This window comes from Lepidochelys kempii, chromosome 8, assembly GCF_965140265.1.
Source record: "Lepidochelys kempii isolate rLepKem1 chromosome 8, rLepKem1.hap2, whole genome shotgun sequence".
NCBI classification, from domain to species: Eukaryota; Metazoa; Chordata; order Testudines; family Cheloniidae; genus Lepidochelys; species Lepidochelys kempii.
Window position 1 is genome coordinate 38,183,566 of NC_133263.1, and position 16,016 is coordinate 38,199,581.

Consider the following 16,016-nt stretch of genomic DNA (forward strand, 5'->3'; position numbering starts at 1 on the left):
TAGTTGACATGTTTCTGCCTTCTGGCTATGGCATGGAGCCTTCTTTATTCTTGTTGGTCAATGATTTCCCTCTGGCAATGGATGAAGAGCAAGCGTCCATGTGGATTATTTTAGCTGAGTATATCAACTGTCTTTGATATCGTTGAGAGTGAGGTTTCGTGGAACCTGGCAGGGTTGGATGGATTTGCTCTTGATTATTTACCTTTCTCGGTGAGAGGTCTCAGAAGGTATATGTTTTCTGATTTCTCATATGACTAAGGGGTAGCTCATGTGGGTTATTGTAGCGTTCTAGTCTTTTCTCCCACCTGTTTAACTTTTAGATGAAGGCGTTACAGGAAATAATTAAACATCTTGAGCTTTGATTCCTTGGGAAAAATCAGGAAACTTCAACGAATGCAAAATATGTTTAACTTGATAGTTAAGAGACGCTTCTGGCAGAGAGCCTACTACACTCCCTGCACCATTGACTGTAGTAGTGTACAGCTCCCGAATACAACTGAAGAGATTGGTTCTAACCTTCAAATCTCAAATGGCCCCTGAGTACCTCAGGGATTGTCTGGCCCCTTCTCCTGATACGATGCCACCTCAGTTGAGATCAGCCGAGGCTCTTGAACCAACAATTTCCTGGTTTCAGTAGGAGACCTATCAGGTCATGAATATATAAACTTCACATATGAAGACATCTGTTCATAGTTGAGATATCTGGGAATTATTTTCCACTTCCAGCAAAGTTTACTACATTTTATATTTCAACATTTTGCCATTATAAAAAAGAGGGGACATGGTTGTTAATAGCAACCATTATCAGGTAATTATGAGTATGTGTTTCTTTGCGAATAAGGGCGGGGTGACCGTCATATATTTATGGTGTCAATGGTAATTTTAAAAAGGAATTCATCTGTTTCAGATTTGAATATAGAGACAATATATACCAAATTTACAAAATATTCAAGGTAAATAAAAATAGGACAAAATAGAAGGCGTTTATTTCAATAGCAGGCTAATGATAAAAAGAACTAGTGGAACATAGCAAGTGGTATAGTTAATGAGTCAGTAAAATATAAGAAACATTTCTGAATCAAGAAAAATAGTTATTGAGATTTAAAAAAATTGAAAGGCATGATTTGCAATTGTACTTACACATTTAGTCACAAGGTGTCGCTGTCGCCTAAAGAGACATTTCAGAAAGAAACCAACACAGAGCTCCTCCCCCAGAAGCCCTGAAAATCCTGCCCCTCAGCGCGTCAGGCGGGCTCCCGGACGTGTCGGGCCTGGATTAAATTAAACTGCTTTCAAAGGGCATCTTCCTTATTCACTGGACTCTGCGGTTCCTTCAGTTAAATCGCTGATTCATAAACCGACACCGCCCAGTGTCCGCGATGGCTGTTCTCCGGCGAGACTCCCTGGGAACCGGGCAGCTGCTGCGGCTGGTTCTGCTACACACGGCCTGGGAGGTGGGCAGCGGCCAGGTCCGTTATTCTCTGCCGGAGGAATCCAAACACGGCACCTTTGTGGGCCGCCTGGCCCAGGACCTGGGGCTGGAGGTGTCGGAGCTGGTGCCTCGGATGTTCCGGATGGTCTCCAAAGGCAGGGGAGACTATTTTGAGGTAAATTTGCAGAGCGGCGTTTTGTTTGTTAAGTCGCCAGTAGACAGGGAAGAGGTGTGCGGCCAGAGCCCCCTGTGCGCCATTGACCTGGAGGTGATAGTGGACAAACCCCTGAGGATATTTCACGTGGAAGTGGAGATACAGGATATAAATGACAATGCTCCTGTGTTCCCTGTAAATGAAAAGTATCTCAGTATTGCAGAATCGAGACTGCCAGACTCACGTTTCCCACTAGAGGGCGCGTTTGACGCAGATATTGGCACAAACTCTCTGCTAACCTATAAACTGAGCTCAAGTGAACATTTCACATTCAATGTTAAATCAAACGATGACAACAAGAAATCCTTAGTGCTGGTGCTAAAGAAATCTCTGGATAGAGAGGAGACTCCTGAGCATAATTTATTACTCACGGCCACAGATGGGGGCAAACCGGAGCTGAGGGGCACAATTCAGCTGGTGATCACTGTGCTGGATGCCAATGACAACGCGCCTGTATTTAATCAGTCTGTTTACAAGATTCGATTGTTCGAAAATGCAGCTAATGGGACATTAGTCATCAAACTCAACGCCACCGATTTGGATGAAGGAAGTAATAAAGAGGTTTCATATACTTTTAGCAGTTTCGTTCCTCCCACTGGAGGAGATATGTTTAGTTTAGATCTAAATACAGGAGAGGTCAGAGTCAAAAGCCGTTTGGATTTCGAAGAAATTAATGTATATGACATTCAAGTTGAGGCAAAAGATAAAGGTAATCCTCCTTTGTCAGGACACTGCAATATTGAGTTAGAGGTTTTGGACGTGAACGATAACACCCCTGAGCTGGCCGTGACTTCTCTTTCCCTGCCGGTGCCGGAGGACGCTCCCCCGGGGACAGTGGTGGCTCTTATTAGCGTCTCCGACCGGGACTCGGGAGACAACGGCAAAGTCACCTGCTCCATCCCCCCGGACCTGCCCTTTCAGCTCGTCTCCACCTTTAAGAATTATCACTCGCTGGTGCTGGCGGAGGCCGTGGATCGGGAGCGAGTGTCTGAATATAAGATCCTGGTGACAGCCAGAGACGAAGGGGCCCCGTCTCTCTCGGCCAGCAGCAGCATTTTGGTGCCGATCGCGGATGTGAACGATAACGCCCCTGCTTTCCCTCAGCCCGTGTACACGGTGTTTGTGAAGGAAAACAACCGTCCCGGGGCCCATCTCTTGAGCGTGTCGGCGTCGGACCCGGACGTGCGGGAAAACGCCTTTGTGAGCTACTCGGTGGTGGAGCGCAGTGTGGGAGAGCAGCAGCCCGTGTCGAGCTACATCTCGGTGCACTCGGAGAGCGGGCACATCTATGGGCTGCAGCCCTTTGACTACGAGGAGCTGCAAGTGCTGCAGTTCCAGGTGAGCGCGAGGGACGCCGGGTTCCCCTCCTTGTGCGGGAACGTGACTGTGCAGCTCTTCGTCCTGGATGAAAATGACAACGCGCCGGCAGTGTCCCCGCCTGGCTCCAGCCGCGGCTCGCCAGGGCCCGAGCTGGTTCCGCTGTCGGCCGGCGCAGGGCACGTGGTGGGCAAGGTCCGAGCGGTGGATGCGGATTCCGGCTACAACGCGTGGCTTCGCTACGAAGTGCAGGAGGCCGGGGCTGCGGGGCCTTTCCGGGTGGGTGTGTACAGCGGGGAGATCAGCACCACGCGGGCCTTGGAGGAGGCGGACGGCCCCAGCCAGAGACTCGTGATCCTGGTGAAGGACCATGGGGAGCCGGCGCTGTCAGCGACAGCCACGGTCAGCCTGTCCCTGGTGGAGAGTCCGCAGGCTGTGAAATGGGACTCGAGGCAAAGGGTCGGGAGCGAAGGGCCCTTGGTTGACCTGAACGTGTCTTTAATGATCGCGATTTGCTCGTTGTCCGGGCTGTTTGTGTTGGTGATTATCGTGTACGTTGGCCTGAGATGCCATCCGGGTCCGGAAGTGATGTGCGGTCCTGGGAAAGCCACCGTGGTGTGCTCGAGCGAGTTGGGGAGTTGGTCCTATTCGCAGCGCCAGAGCCGGAACCTGTGTGTCGGGGAAGGCACCGCCAAGAATGACCTGATGGTTTTCAGCCCCAACGTCCCTCACTTTGCCGAGAACCGGGAGATGGAGAAACAGCTAGTGATGGCGTCCAATGTCTGTGGAACGGTTAGTGATATCCTCTTGTTTTAGAAGGATTACAACTTCCTTTTATAACAGATATTTACAGCCATTTTAATAATTAATTGTCTCATTTGACGCTTTGTAAAATAGTAACAATAGTAATAATTTGATATGAATCGTCTGGTTTTTATCGGTTTCTTCCACTACTATTAAAAGTGTTGATTGCAAACACAGAAATAATAGAATTGGGATAGAATTATTTTCTATGCATTAAAATCTTATGTTACAATAATATTGTTTTCGATGTAGTTTTAGTTATTTTATAGAGTAAGTATTAGGGGTTGCACTTTGAGGGTCGTCCAAAATAACTTTATTTGCTTGGGCAATTATTGTAGAAATTGCTAGTTTATCTTTCAATTCTCATTAGTTATGACCATTGATAGCCCTACTCTTTACTTAAAGAAATAAAACTTTTCACTTAGATAGCGAAATCTATCTGAAGATGCCGAACTACTTTAGAAAAATGTTAATTAAGGTTCTGTGATGAAGCCTGCCAAAAGCCCTGTGAGTTAGATACGACTGTCCCCATTTGTAGGTGAGATATTCTTATAGAGAAGCGAAGTAAGTTGCCCATGGTCATACCAGAAGTGTGTGACTGAGGAGGGGATAGAAACCCGACCTCCTACTTCCCACCCTTCCCTCCTTAATCACAAGGGTGTCTGTCCGACTCTCTTTAAAATCGGAGAAAAAAACTTACCTTGTCTCCACTGTGAAAAGAATGGGCACAAGATCATTGTGTCTTTGGGTCTCTTCTTGAAACTGGATTATTTTATTTGTCCATTATTTTAATCTTCATATGGGAGTATAATTCATTTTTCCCCATAATGCAGCATGGAAATGGGCTTACAAGACTTGGAAATAATTATTATTCTTAATTATTATTGTTCTTCCTTGAGCCCTAAAATGGTCTGTTATACATTGTAACTAAAATAGTAGTTCACTGAAGCTCTGCCAGACACAGAAATATCTAATTAAACACTCCTTTTAAAACTTAATTTTAAAATTAGAAGTCTTTGCTGAGAAGAAATATCAATAAATTTTTTGTATTAAGAATGAAGTGTTATTCATACTAAATACTGGTTTGTAATAACTACCCTTCACTCAAGAAAGACTCAAGAACTACTCTTCACTCAAGGTGCCTTCCTTCATATATGATGAATGATTTTATATTATTTTAAATATATTGCCCTATTAATAGTAAAACAGACTGCCATCCCTTTGGAAGCAAAAATGTTAATCTACTCCCTCCTAGTGACAGAAACTAACTTTATGGAGAGGAGGGAGCAGCTTGTCAAAAGTAGGTGTAAACATTGTGTACTGCCATGGAATCTTTTACTTGGATTTTATTTCACTCTTGAACATCGATTTGTATGAGAATTGTTATTAATCATAACTTAATTGTAGGAAAGTATATTATTACCTTTACCTTATTTTCTCTGATACTGCAAAAGTTGCTTGCAGATGCTAGTTTCCAAGTTTTAACTTTGTTTTCCAATATTGGATTATAGAATATAAGAAAAATTAAAATTGTAGTATTTCTCAGAAAATTCCCTTAAATTATAGATTTCCTGGTCCCCTTTTCTAACAAAAGACTGTGGACAATAAAAATGTTATTTAAAACAGGTGTAAAATTTAGTAATTTTTATATTCAAGTTGACAGAATTGCAAATTGGAAAAGAAAGAAAATAAATATAAAATAATAAGGAAGAAAATGTTTTTAGACATTTTCCAGATTTGGTCACATGATAAGATAGGTCCCATTCCCCCCTTAAACAGTAAGGATGCCAGACAGGATGGGAATTGTCTCTATCTGACAACAACATGAAAATGGAATATGGGCATGCTGAAGAGGACACAGATAGCCCTTTCCACTTCCCATGCTAAAGAGGGGAGCTATTAGTCTCTCCAGGTGTTTCCTGCTTGAGATAGGAACTGTCAGCTATGCATACTTTCCTCTCAATAGGAGGAGATAGGAGTTGGCCCTGGCTTTTTCCACTTGATGGAGCCATTTTGCTGTAATGTATTACTTAGGCATATAAAGGGCATATCCCTGTATTACTTGTGTGTCCAAAACTTCCAGTGATTTTAACTGAGAGAGACAAGGTGGGTGGGGTAGTATCTTGAGCTCCGTGAAGGTCTTCTTCAGGTCTGTGGAGGTCTGTGGAGCTCAGTCCAACAAAAGGTTTGTCTCTCATATCCTCGGAGCAGCACCACTACAACAACCCTGCAGACAATGATTTCAATGGGAGCTGTAGACATACTAGGACTGAAGTTCAATGCACTAAGATTTCACAACATAACCCTCCGCCCCACATCAGCATGATAATAAAAGTGATCTCTAGTGACATCATCAGTGAAAACAGTGCCCTCAGGTGAAAACAGTTTCTTCAGTTGTGCAGAATGTGCCAATGGCCTACTAGATGATCTAATAACTTGTCCTGGAGTCGGACTATGGTTAATTGCTCTCATATCCCTTGATTGCTCTCTTATCTTGATTCTTCATCACAGGTCACCTTGGTATAGAGATGGCTTGTGACACTTAGATATCACAGTGATACCTTTTTTAGAAACAGTACTATAGACAGATAGAAGAAGAGATAGATCAGAAAGGTAAATGGCTAGAGTGAAGGCAGCAGAAATAGCAATCTCAGCTGGACAAACTATGATAAACAGTTTAAATCTTACTCTATGATGGTGTGGGAAATAAGACAGGCCTTCTTCACTTGTATCAGAGCATCCTCAGTGTTCTGATCAGTGGAAGTGCTCTGGGAGGAGAACAGCCTGGTAAGTTCAGGCTAGCTTCATAGATATTATCAAGTGCTTTCAGACTAAGCTTGGCTTTTGTATGAGCAGAACCATTGGAGACAAGGTTGAGGGTGCAGCAATGGGTGGTTTCTTTTTGTGTGTGTTTTCTTTCTGTTCATTCATTCATTCATTCATTCATTCTTTTGTTCTTTCATTCTTTCTTTCTCATCTGGTGTCACTTATTCAGGTTCTAGATGTACTCAGAGAGCATTGGGTTACTCATCTGTGAACGGGGTCCTTGTTACTCTTAGTTGATGGAGGATGGGTTTCATTGTTGGTGGGTATTTTCATTATTGGTGGGTATTGGTGGGTATTTTATTTTACCTTAGGAAAGGTAGGATGCCAGCTTCTTCTAGAAAGCAATTGTTAGGCTTCTGGTCAGGATGCCATTGCTTGATGACGATAATCACATTTATTATTTGCCTTCACTAATTGCCCTTTTACTGGTACATGGTGTCTGGAGTGGTTCATGACCAACCTCAGGGGAGACTTTAAAAAGCAGGGCAGACACCCCAAACTGGTTGTGTATTCTATCATTATATTTCAGCAACCCAATAACATTCATTTTTACTTGAGGTGCATTATTAATATTTTACACTAAATGTAATGCTTAACAGCTAAAATAGATGCTTACAATTTTTATGAGAGGGTGTTTCATCCCCTGATGTTGCTAGTTATTCCCCATCACCTTGTACATGTTGGTTTAATTAAAAGATCTTTATTATGTACTATCATTCTGACCTTATCTTTTAGAAGGTCTTAGTGGGTCACAACTGAGGATGCCAAACTCAGGACAAACTGCTGAGAAATAGGGCAGATACACCCCAAGACTGGTGGCTAATCCCCCATAGGATATACCAAACCAGCAACAAAAGTAAACTTCTTTTTACCACACTGGCTAACAAGAAGTCATAAAAGCAGTTTCCTTAGGCATTCCAGTCCTTGTATTACCACTGAAAATACAAGACTTAGAGATGACAGGTTCTTTAAAACCAATCTCTTCAAATAAAAGGTTATTCTGATCCCAAAGGACCAGCCACACACCCAGGTCAATATATAACTTAGATCTTACCCAAAAATCATGCTGATACCAATCATTTAGTATCTAAAATCTAAAGGTTTATTCATAAAAAGAAAGAAAGAAAGGTCAGAGTTAAAACTGGTTAAAGGAATCAAATACATACAGCAATTGCAAAGTTCTGGGTTCAGGCTTGTAGCAGTGAAGGAATAAATTGCTGGTTTAAGACACGTCTCTGGTTGCTTCCAAATCATTGGAAGGTCCTCAGTCCATTGGTTAGAATGCTCCCATTAGTATCATCCAGAGGCTGGAGCAGGATAGATGCAAAATTGAGGGGTTCCTAGGGCCATTTATATCCTCTGCCATGTGGAGGGGAACACATTGATTTAAACAAAAACCTCAGCACAGGTAGTGGAGAATCACAGGTGACCAGATAGTGTTTGGAGTCACATGGGCAAGATACATGTTCATGCCCAATTTCGCTCAGTCATTGCAGGAAGCCATTACCTATATTCCAGGCAGCAGGTTCACAGGACAGTCCACTCAGCATAGATGGGCATCTCCCATGGTCCATTGTGAATTAAGTGTCTTTTTCATGGGCCACTGATTTTGAATAGTCCCTCCAAGATGTGCTGGCTAACTACTTTGTGGGTGTTACCCAGGAGCAAACATTTGAAATCCAGGTATACAGCCAATATTTATAACTTCAAATACAAAAATGATACATGCCTACCAATAGCATAATCATAACCAGCAAATCATAACCTTTTCATGGACACCGCACTTGACAACCTTTGTACAAGATTTGTTGCAAATATATAACAGAGGTTGTAACAATGATCTATATGGTCAAATTTTAATCAGGTAACATCACAAGGAGTCAGTGTGTTTCTGTTGTTCTTAGGGAATGTTTTTGTACCATTCTTGATATCGGGATTTTTCTGGTACCACTTGATTTCGGGATGTGTTTGCATGAGTACTCTGTGCCTAGCACTTTTTAGGAATGTGTATTTCTGCTATATAAGTCCTATTCTTGCCTGATTCTGTGAGCGGGTCCGGCCTCTTGCTCACAGCTTGTCTTTATATCAGTCTGTATAACAGTCTTTATATCAGCAAAACTTTGATTACTACTTTATATCAGTAAAGCTTTGATTACTACTTTAGCCTAGGCCTCAGGCCTCATACCAGTCCTCTGATACAAGATTGTATGTCTCAGGCTCTCTTCCTACTACATAGTCTAAATACAAAACATGTCCTTACAAGTCTAACATCTATCTTGAATAGTACTCAGGTACAGGAGAAATGGTCTGGTTTCCAGCTATGAATTTGTCAGTGCTCAGCTGATGCCTACAGCCTTAGCAAGAGCTGGCACCTGGTCTATCATCATCACACATGGAATACTTCTGGGGGAATTCTGTGCCACTGTGAACGCACAGAATTCATGTGTCCTGCAGAATTTTTTTCTCTGCAGAAAATGCATTCTGGCCGAGGAGTGCTGCCATTCCATCTTTCACACACCAGAGGCCGCTGTGGTGCCATGACAGCTAGCAGCATGAATGCAGCTGGCTGTTCTGGTGCCATAGCGGACTCTGGTGGACAAAAGGTAGAACTGCAGTTCTTCTGGAGCAGAATATATTTTCTGTGGGGAAAAAAATTCTGTACGTGCACAGTGGCACAGCATTTTCCCAGGAGCAGAAGTTCATCATAGCACCCTGCCTGCGGAGCCAAGTTAGGACAGACAGATTGGGCACACAGGACTGCTGGGGTATGAGTATCACAGACTGGGATTCAGAATAGCTAGTGGGAGAGGGACAGAGTGGAGTGTGGGCTCAGGAGCTAGTGGTGTGACAGCATTGATCCAGGGGTTGAATGGGAATGGGGGTGCAAGGCTACATGGGAACAGGGACGGGGGGCTGCAGGGACACATGGGGATGGGGGAGCAGGCTGCAGAGACCCACGAGGGTGTAGGGACAGTGGCAAATGTGCCTGAGTGAATGGGAGAGACTTAGTATCAGCCAGCGTCTGCATGGGGGAAGCTCACCAACTCCCTAACAATCCCGCCTCTTCCTCCCCGCCAAAACCATATTCCATATTTTTCCGACCTACACCCAACAACCCTCCAGGCTCCTTCCCTCTTCCTCAGCTTCTCTGTTACCCCTAACTCCTCCAAGCCTTTACACTGCTTCTGACAGGTGCAGGAGATACAGTTCTGTATTGTAATTTAAATGAATTACTTAAAGTTCTGTATTAATATGCATAGTAAGGAATCTATTTGTCAAAAAGAAATTACCAGAATCTTTTTTTGTCTGTATTGTTACAGACATTCTTGCTGACAGATATTTTGAAATGAATTACCAAAATATTTGAAATTGGCATGATTATATTGTGTTATTTTGACAAATAAAATATGCAGAATTTTAAAGTATTGTGCACAGAATTTTTAATGTTTTGGCACAGAATTCTCCTAGGAGTAATGGAAATACTTTTTCACTCAGTGTGTTATTAGACTGTGAGACTTGTTGCTACAGGATGTTGCTGAGGCCAAGAATTTAGCAAGACACAAAGATGGATTGGACTTCAAGGCAGATAACAAAAATAAACAGAATAATAATAGTTAATGTTAAAAAGTTTTTGAAGGCATATAAAATCTCCTGCTTCAGGGTTTAAGACAATTTCTAAGGTTGGGGATTAAGATGATAAATTTATGGAGGACAAGTTATCCCATCTCTTCCTATTGTCTGGTTTCTTTCACTTTTCTCTGAAGCATTTGTTATTGGCCCTGTCAGAGACAGGATACTAGACAGGTCTGATCCAGAATTACATTTTTTATGTTCCTGTGATCCAGATTTTCTTGACCCCCCCAATAATAGCTTTAGACTTGGGTATGGTAAAGATACTGTATTGATCTTGTATATCAGTCCTCTCCAGCAATGGATAAAGATCAAGTGTCCATGTTGATTATTTTAGACAATTCTATCAGCTGCCTTTGAAAGTCTTGACAATAAGATAATTGACATGGCTGTTGACACTGGCCAGGTTGGAGAGAGAGTTGGATTTGGTTGACTTAATTCCTTTTTCTGTGGAAGGATTTTGCATTGGGTGGTTTCTTATCAGCCCAAGGGAACTCATGTGGATTATTACTTGTATCCCTCCTTTTCAATGTGTACACGAAGCTGTTAGGGAACATAGTGAGGCAGTTTCACCTGTGTGTGTCTTCAGATGGTTTAGTTGCTAGGTGTTCTAATGCTTGGGTAACATTCAGATTATTCTGGTTGGATGGGAGAAATAATTGGAAGAAATGGCAGAAGTAGTGTCCTTTTTCTAAGATTAGAGTGTTGGATCATTTTTTGTTTCTGTGATTCATAGATTTTAGTTTCTATAGAATGGTTTAGTCCACAGTTTCTGTGGAATCTTCAGGTGCTTCTAGAAATCTAGATAGCAGTGGCTCAGAGTGGGTTTTGCCATTTATCCTTGGCCAGGAAGTTGCACCCTTTTATTTTGGATGTGGTCTTCATCACAATAATCCATGCTTTTGTTGTTTCCATATTGGATTCCTGCAATTCTTTCTACATTGGGTAACATCTGAAATACACAGAAATATCAGTTATTGCAGAAAATGGATGCCTGCTTGATGGTGCTTCTCACAGAGTGTGTATTATACTCATTCTGCATAAATTGTATTAGTTTGCACTTTGCAGCTTAAGTCTGTGTGCAATTTAGGTTGTTGAATGTAGCCTATTCAGGTCTAAATATTTTGTTTCTTATGTATCTCAGGGACTGCCTCTCTCCTTGTACAATCAGAAGTGAAGTCAGATTGCCTGTCTGCTCCACTGAGATCAGCTGAGGTATCTGAGCTAATAGGATCCTAATTAAAATGGGGAGGGGACTGGAAGCCAGATATTTTTCACTGACTGACAGTTGAATGTAGTTTTGGTCATTGGAAGGGTCGCTGAGTTGTTTACTCACAAGACTGGGTCTCACTGAGAAAAATATACCAATGGTTGTAGCTGCCTGCTGTGTCCTGCATAATATCTGTGAAGCCAAGGGGGGAAAGATTCCACCAGGTGGAGAGCAGAGATAGCTGTCTACTGAATTTGAACAGCCAGAGACAAAGGCTATTAGAAGAGCTCAACATAGAGCTATATGGCTCAGGGATGCTTTAACAATGAGCCAGAATAGTGTGTATTGTTGTAGTGTGCTCTACCTGGCACTGCTCTTTTGTGGCGTGGTAGGAATTGTGTGGTGATTGCTGTACATGTAGGAACATAACATTGTTGATGCACCTATTAATTTAGTTTGTGACTGATCCTCTGAGTTTTATGACACTATATAGGAACAGGTAATTGGTTGCTCTCAGAACTGCTCAGCACTCGCAGGCATGTTGCGAAGTAATAAAGGAGAATAATGTTCCAAATAATATAATTTTATTCTGTAACAAAATCAGTGAAAAACTCTGTGCAAATTTAAAACAAATACTTTAAAAACATGATAAAACAATAAATTCAGAGAACAGCACTTTTGAAAGGGCAAGAACATTTGTGTCCACTTTAGTTACACATACACCAACTGTGGCTTTCACGGATCAGTGTATGTGAAGCTCTGATTGTCTTTAATGTCCCCCAGGATGGAGTGGTAGGGGTAGAGTTGCAGCGAGTGGTGTCCTGTGGAATGTTCAGGGGATGTAGGAAGGTGCTGTCATGGAGTTCTCCATGGACTGCACAGGGAGGCGAGCCTGGGATTATTGAATGTATAGGTCCCCAGGAGACTGCAGCATCTGTGTTTGCTGCTGGAGAAGACCCATTATGTCCTGATACATCTCCCTCTCCTTTTCCTGCACCTTTCTCCCCTCCACTCTTTCCTTCCTACCTTTCTTATAGTTTTAATCAGTGAGGAACGGACAGTGTTGTCCTGGTATCTAGCTTGTAAATATAAAGTCAACTCTCATAGTTAATATCTCACAGAACTATGATGCTGGTTAAGGATGGGAGTGAATTTCTGACATCTCCATTTACTAACAAATATTTCCTCCATGATAAATATGTGAGATTATGGTACCAGTAGAGGACCTGTTGGAGTGAAATTGGCAGAAGAAATATTCTTTTTAAAATTGTTGTTTCAAAATTAAGTTTAACAGTTGATTTACTTATGTATCTGACTGGGAGGTAAGAAAATGTAAATATTATTATATGAATATAAAAATTTACACAGTAAACAATCAGTTGTTAGTCATTCCCAAAACAATGAAAATCTATCTCACTGCCCAATGCATTGATGTAAAATAAGTAAAAATAGTGTAAAGAAATTTTGTTAGCAGAGTAGTGAAAGATGAAAGGAAGTCCTGATTAAGGTAAAAGATATATGGGGAAAAATCTTCACTGTTGTGTTTACACATTCTGTCACAAGGTGTCGCTGATGTCTAAAGAGACTTTTCAACAGGAAAGAAACACACAGCTCCTCCCACAGAAGACTGGAAAACCCTGCCTATCGCGTCAGGAGGGCTCCCGGATGTGAGAGGAGTGGATTAAATAAACTGTTTTCAAAGGTCTCTCACCCCGCCATTCACTGGACTCTGCCGTTCGCTCAGTTAAAAAACTGATTTCTAAACCCGCGCCCCGCGTCCGCGATGGCTCTTCTCTGGCGAGACTCCCTGGGAACCGGGCAGCTGCTGCGGCTGGTTCTGCTACACACGGCCTGGGAGGTGGGCAGCGGCCAGGTCCGTTATTCTCTGCCGGAGGAATCCAAACACGGCACCTTTGTGGGCCGCCTGGCCCAGGACCTGGGGCTGGAGGTGTCGGAGCTGTTGCCTCGGATGTTCCGGATGGTCTCCAAAGGCAGGGGAGACTATTTTGAGGTAAATTTGCAGAGCGGCGTTTTGTTTGTTAAGTCGCGAATAGACAGGGAAGAGGTGTGCGGCCAGAGCCCCCTGTGCGCCATTGACTTGGAGGTGATAGTGGACAAACCCCTGAGGATATTTCACGTGGAAGTGGAGATACAGGATATAAATGACAATGCTCCTGTGTTCCCTGTAAATGAACAAAACCTGAGTATAGCAGAATCACTGACGGTTCCAGGTTCGCGTTTCCCACTAGAGGGCGCGTCTGACGCAGATATTGGTATAAACTCGCTGCTAACCTATAAACTCAGCCCAAGCGAAAATTTCATTGTAGAGGAGAAAACGAAGGAGAAAAGTAAATCTTTGGTCCTTGTGTTAAAGAAACCTCTTGATAGAGAGGACATCCCCGCGCATCATTTATTGCTCACCGCTATTGATGGGGGCAAGCCGGAGCTCACCGGCACAGTTCAGCTAGTGATCATTGTGCTGGATGCCAATGACAACGCGCCCATATTTAATCAATCCGTTTATCAAATCAAATTATTGGAAAATGCAGCTAACGGGACTTTAGTCATAAAACTCAACGCCACTGACATGGATGAGGGCATTAATAAGAATATTTCCTATTCGTTTACCAGTCATATTCCTCAAAACATAAGAAAAGTTTTCAGGATAGAACAAAATACTGGAGAAATCAGGGTTAAAGGAAATATAGATTTTGAAGATATTAATCTGTTTGAAATTCAAGTTGAGGCAAAGGATAAAGGGAATCCCCCGTTAGGGGGACACTGTAAAGTTATGATAGACATTTTAGACGTGAACGATAACGCCCCTGAGCTGGCCCTGACTTCCATTTTCCTGCCGGTGCCGGAGGACGCTCCCTTGGGGACAGTGGTGGCTCTTATTAGCGTCTCCGACCGGGACTCGGGAGACAACGGCAAAGTCACCTGCTCCATCCCCCCGGACCTGCCCTTTCAGCTCGTCTCCACCTTTAAGAATTATCACTCGCTGGTGCTGGCGGAAGCCGTGGATCGGGAGCGAGTGTCTGAATATAAGATCCTGGTGACAGCCAGAGACGAAGGGGCCCCGTCTCTCTCGGCCAGCAGCAGCATTTTGGTGCCAATCGCGGATGTGAACGATAACGCCCCTGCTTTCCCTCAGCCCGTGTACACGGTGTTTGTGAAGGAAAACAACCGTCCCGGGGCCCATCTCTTGAGCGTGTCGGCGTCGGACCCGGACCTGCGGGAAAACGCGTTTGTGAGCTACTCGGTGGTGGAGCGCAGTGTGGGAGAGCAGCAGCCCGTGTCGAGCTACATCTCGGTGCACTCGGAGAGCGGGCACATCTATGGGCTGCAGCCCTTTGACTACGAGGAGCTGCAAGTGCTGCAGTTCCAGGTGAGCGCAAGGGACGCCGGGTTCCCCTCCTTGTGCGGGAACGTGACTGTGCAGCTCTTCGTCCTGGATGAAAATGACAACGCGCCGGCAGTGTCCCCGCCTGGCTCCGGCCGCGGCTCGCCAGGGCCCGAGCTGGTTCCGCTGTCGGCCGGCGCAGGGCACGTGGTGGGCAAGGTCCGAGCGGTGGATGCGGATTCCGGCTACAACGCGTGGCTTCGCTAAGAAGTGCAGGAGGCCGGGGCTGCGGGGCCTTTCCGGGTGGGTGTGTACAGCGGGGAGATCAGCACCACGCGGGCCTTGGAGGAGGCGGACGGCCCCAGCCAGAGACTCGTGATCCTGGTGAAGGACCATGGGGAGCCGGCGCTGTCAGCGACAGCCACGGTCAGCCTGTCCCTGGTGGAGAGTCCGCAGGCTGTGAAATGGGACTCGAGGCAAAGGGTCGGGAGCGAAGGGCCCTTAGTTGACCTGAACATGTCTTTAATGATCGCCATTTGCTCGTTGTCCGGGCTGTTTGTGCTGGTGATTGTCGTGTATGTTGGCCTGAGATGCCATCCGGGTCCGGAAGTGATGTGCGGTCCTGGGAAAGCCACCGTGGTGTTCTCGAGCGAAGTGGGGAGTTGGTCCTATTCGCAGCGCCAGAGCCGTAACCTGTGTGTCGGGGAAGGCACCGCCAAGAATGACCTGATGGTTTTCAGCCCCAACTTTCCTAACTTTGCAGAGAACGGGGAGAAGGAGACGCCCAAACTATGTGGCACGGTTGGTTAAATAATATTTCCCTCCACAATGCATTGTTTCCTGTGTCTCACTGAAGTTTATTGTTAAGTAGTTCGTAGTGATTCCCTAATGGATTTATATATTTTTTAAAAATGCACGTTTGAATGACGAATAATTAATCTTTTTAGCGATCCAGCTTTCTGTGTGTTGTTTTTGGGTGGTTACTTCGGATACAGTTTTTGAAACATAAGTGGTTTTTAGTAGCATTCGAATGAAATTTGAGATATGTCAGTTTGAATGGATACAAGCCAAAGGATATAATATTATACATATAAATTTGCAATTTTATTGGCTATAGTTTGCTCTTTTTTTTAGTAGTACCGTCTGCGCTATTAATTCCATGAGAAACACTTTTTTTATGAAGAAGAAATAAATAGCCATGATCTGGTGGTAGCATCCGTGTTCTTTGTCTGGGGAGTAT

General features: G+C 43.9%; 2 protein-coding genes across 8 annotated transcripts in view; both read left to right on the forward strand.

Moving 5' to 3' along the window:
* LOC140915797 (protocadherin alpha-C2-like) overlaps nt 1–16,016 on the forward strand; it is a 323,023-nt gene that overhangs the window by 98,884 nt on the left and 208,123 nt on the right. The window contains exon 1 of one of the 7 annotated variants that reach the window (XM_073356098.1): nt 1,230–3,755. The exons of the other annotated variants lie outside the window; for them this stretch is intronic. Coding sequence (XP_073212199.1) covers nt 1,380–3,755 — 2,376 coding nt within the window. The 5' untranslated portion in view covers nt 1,230–1,379. Of the gene's footprint in view, nt 1–1,229; nt 3,756–16,016 lie in introns of those variants that run through there. 7 annotated transcript variants of the gene reach the window in all.
* The window catches only part of LOC140915800 (protocadherin alpha-8-like), a 131,165-nt gene continuing 128,213 nt past the window's right edge, over nt 13,065–16,016 (forward strand). Inside the window, exon 1 of the mRNA XM_073356110.1 lies at nt 13,065–15,577. Within this exon, the coding sequence (XP_073212211.1) occupies nt 13,217–15,043 (1,827 nt within the window). The 5' untranslated portion in view covers nt 13,065–13,216 and the 3' untranslated portion in view covers nt 15,044–15,577. The remainder of the gene's footprint in view (nt 15,578–16,016) is intronic.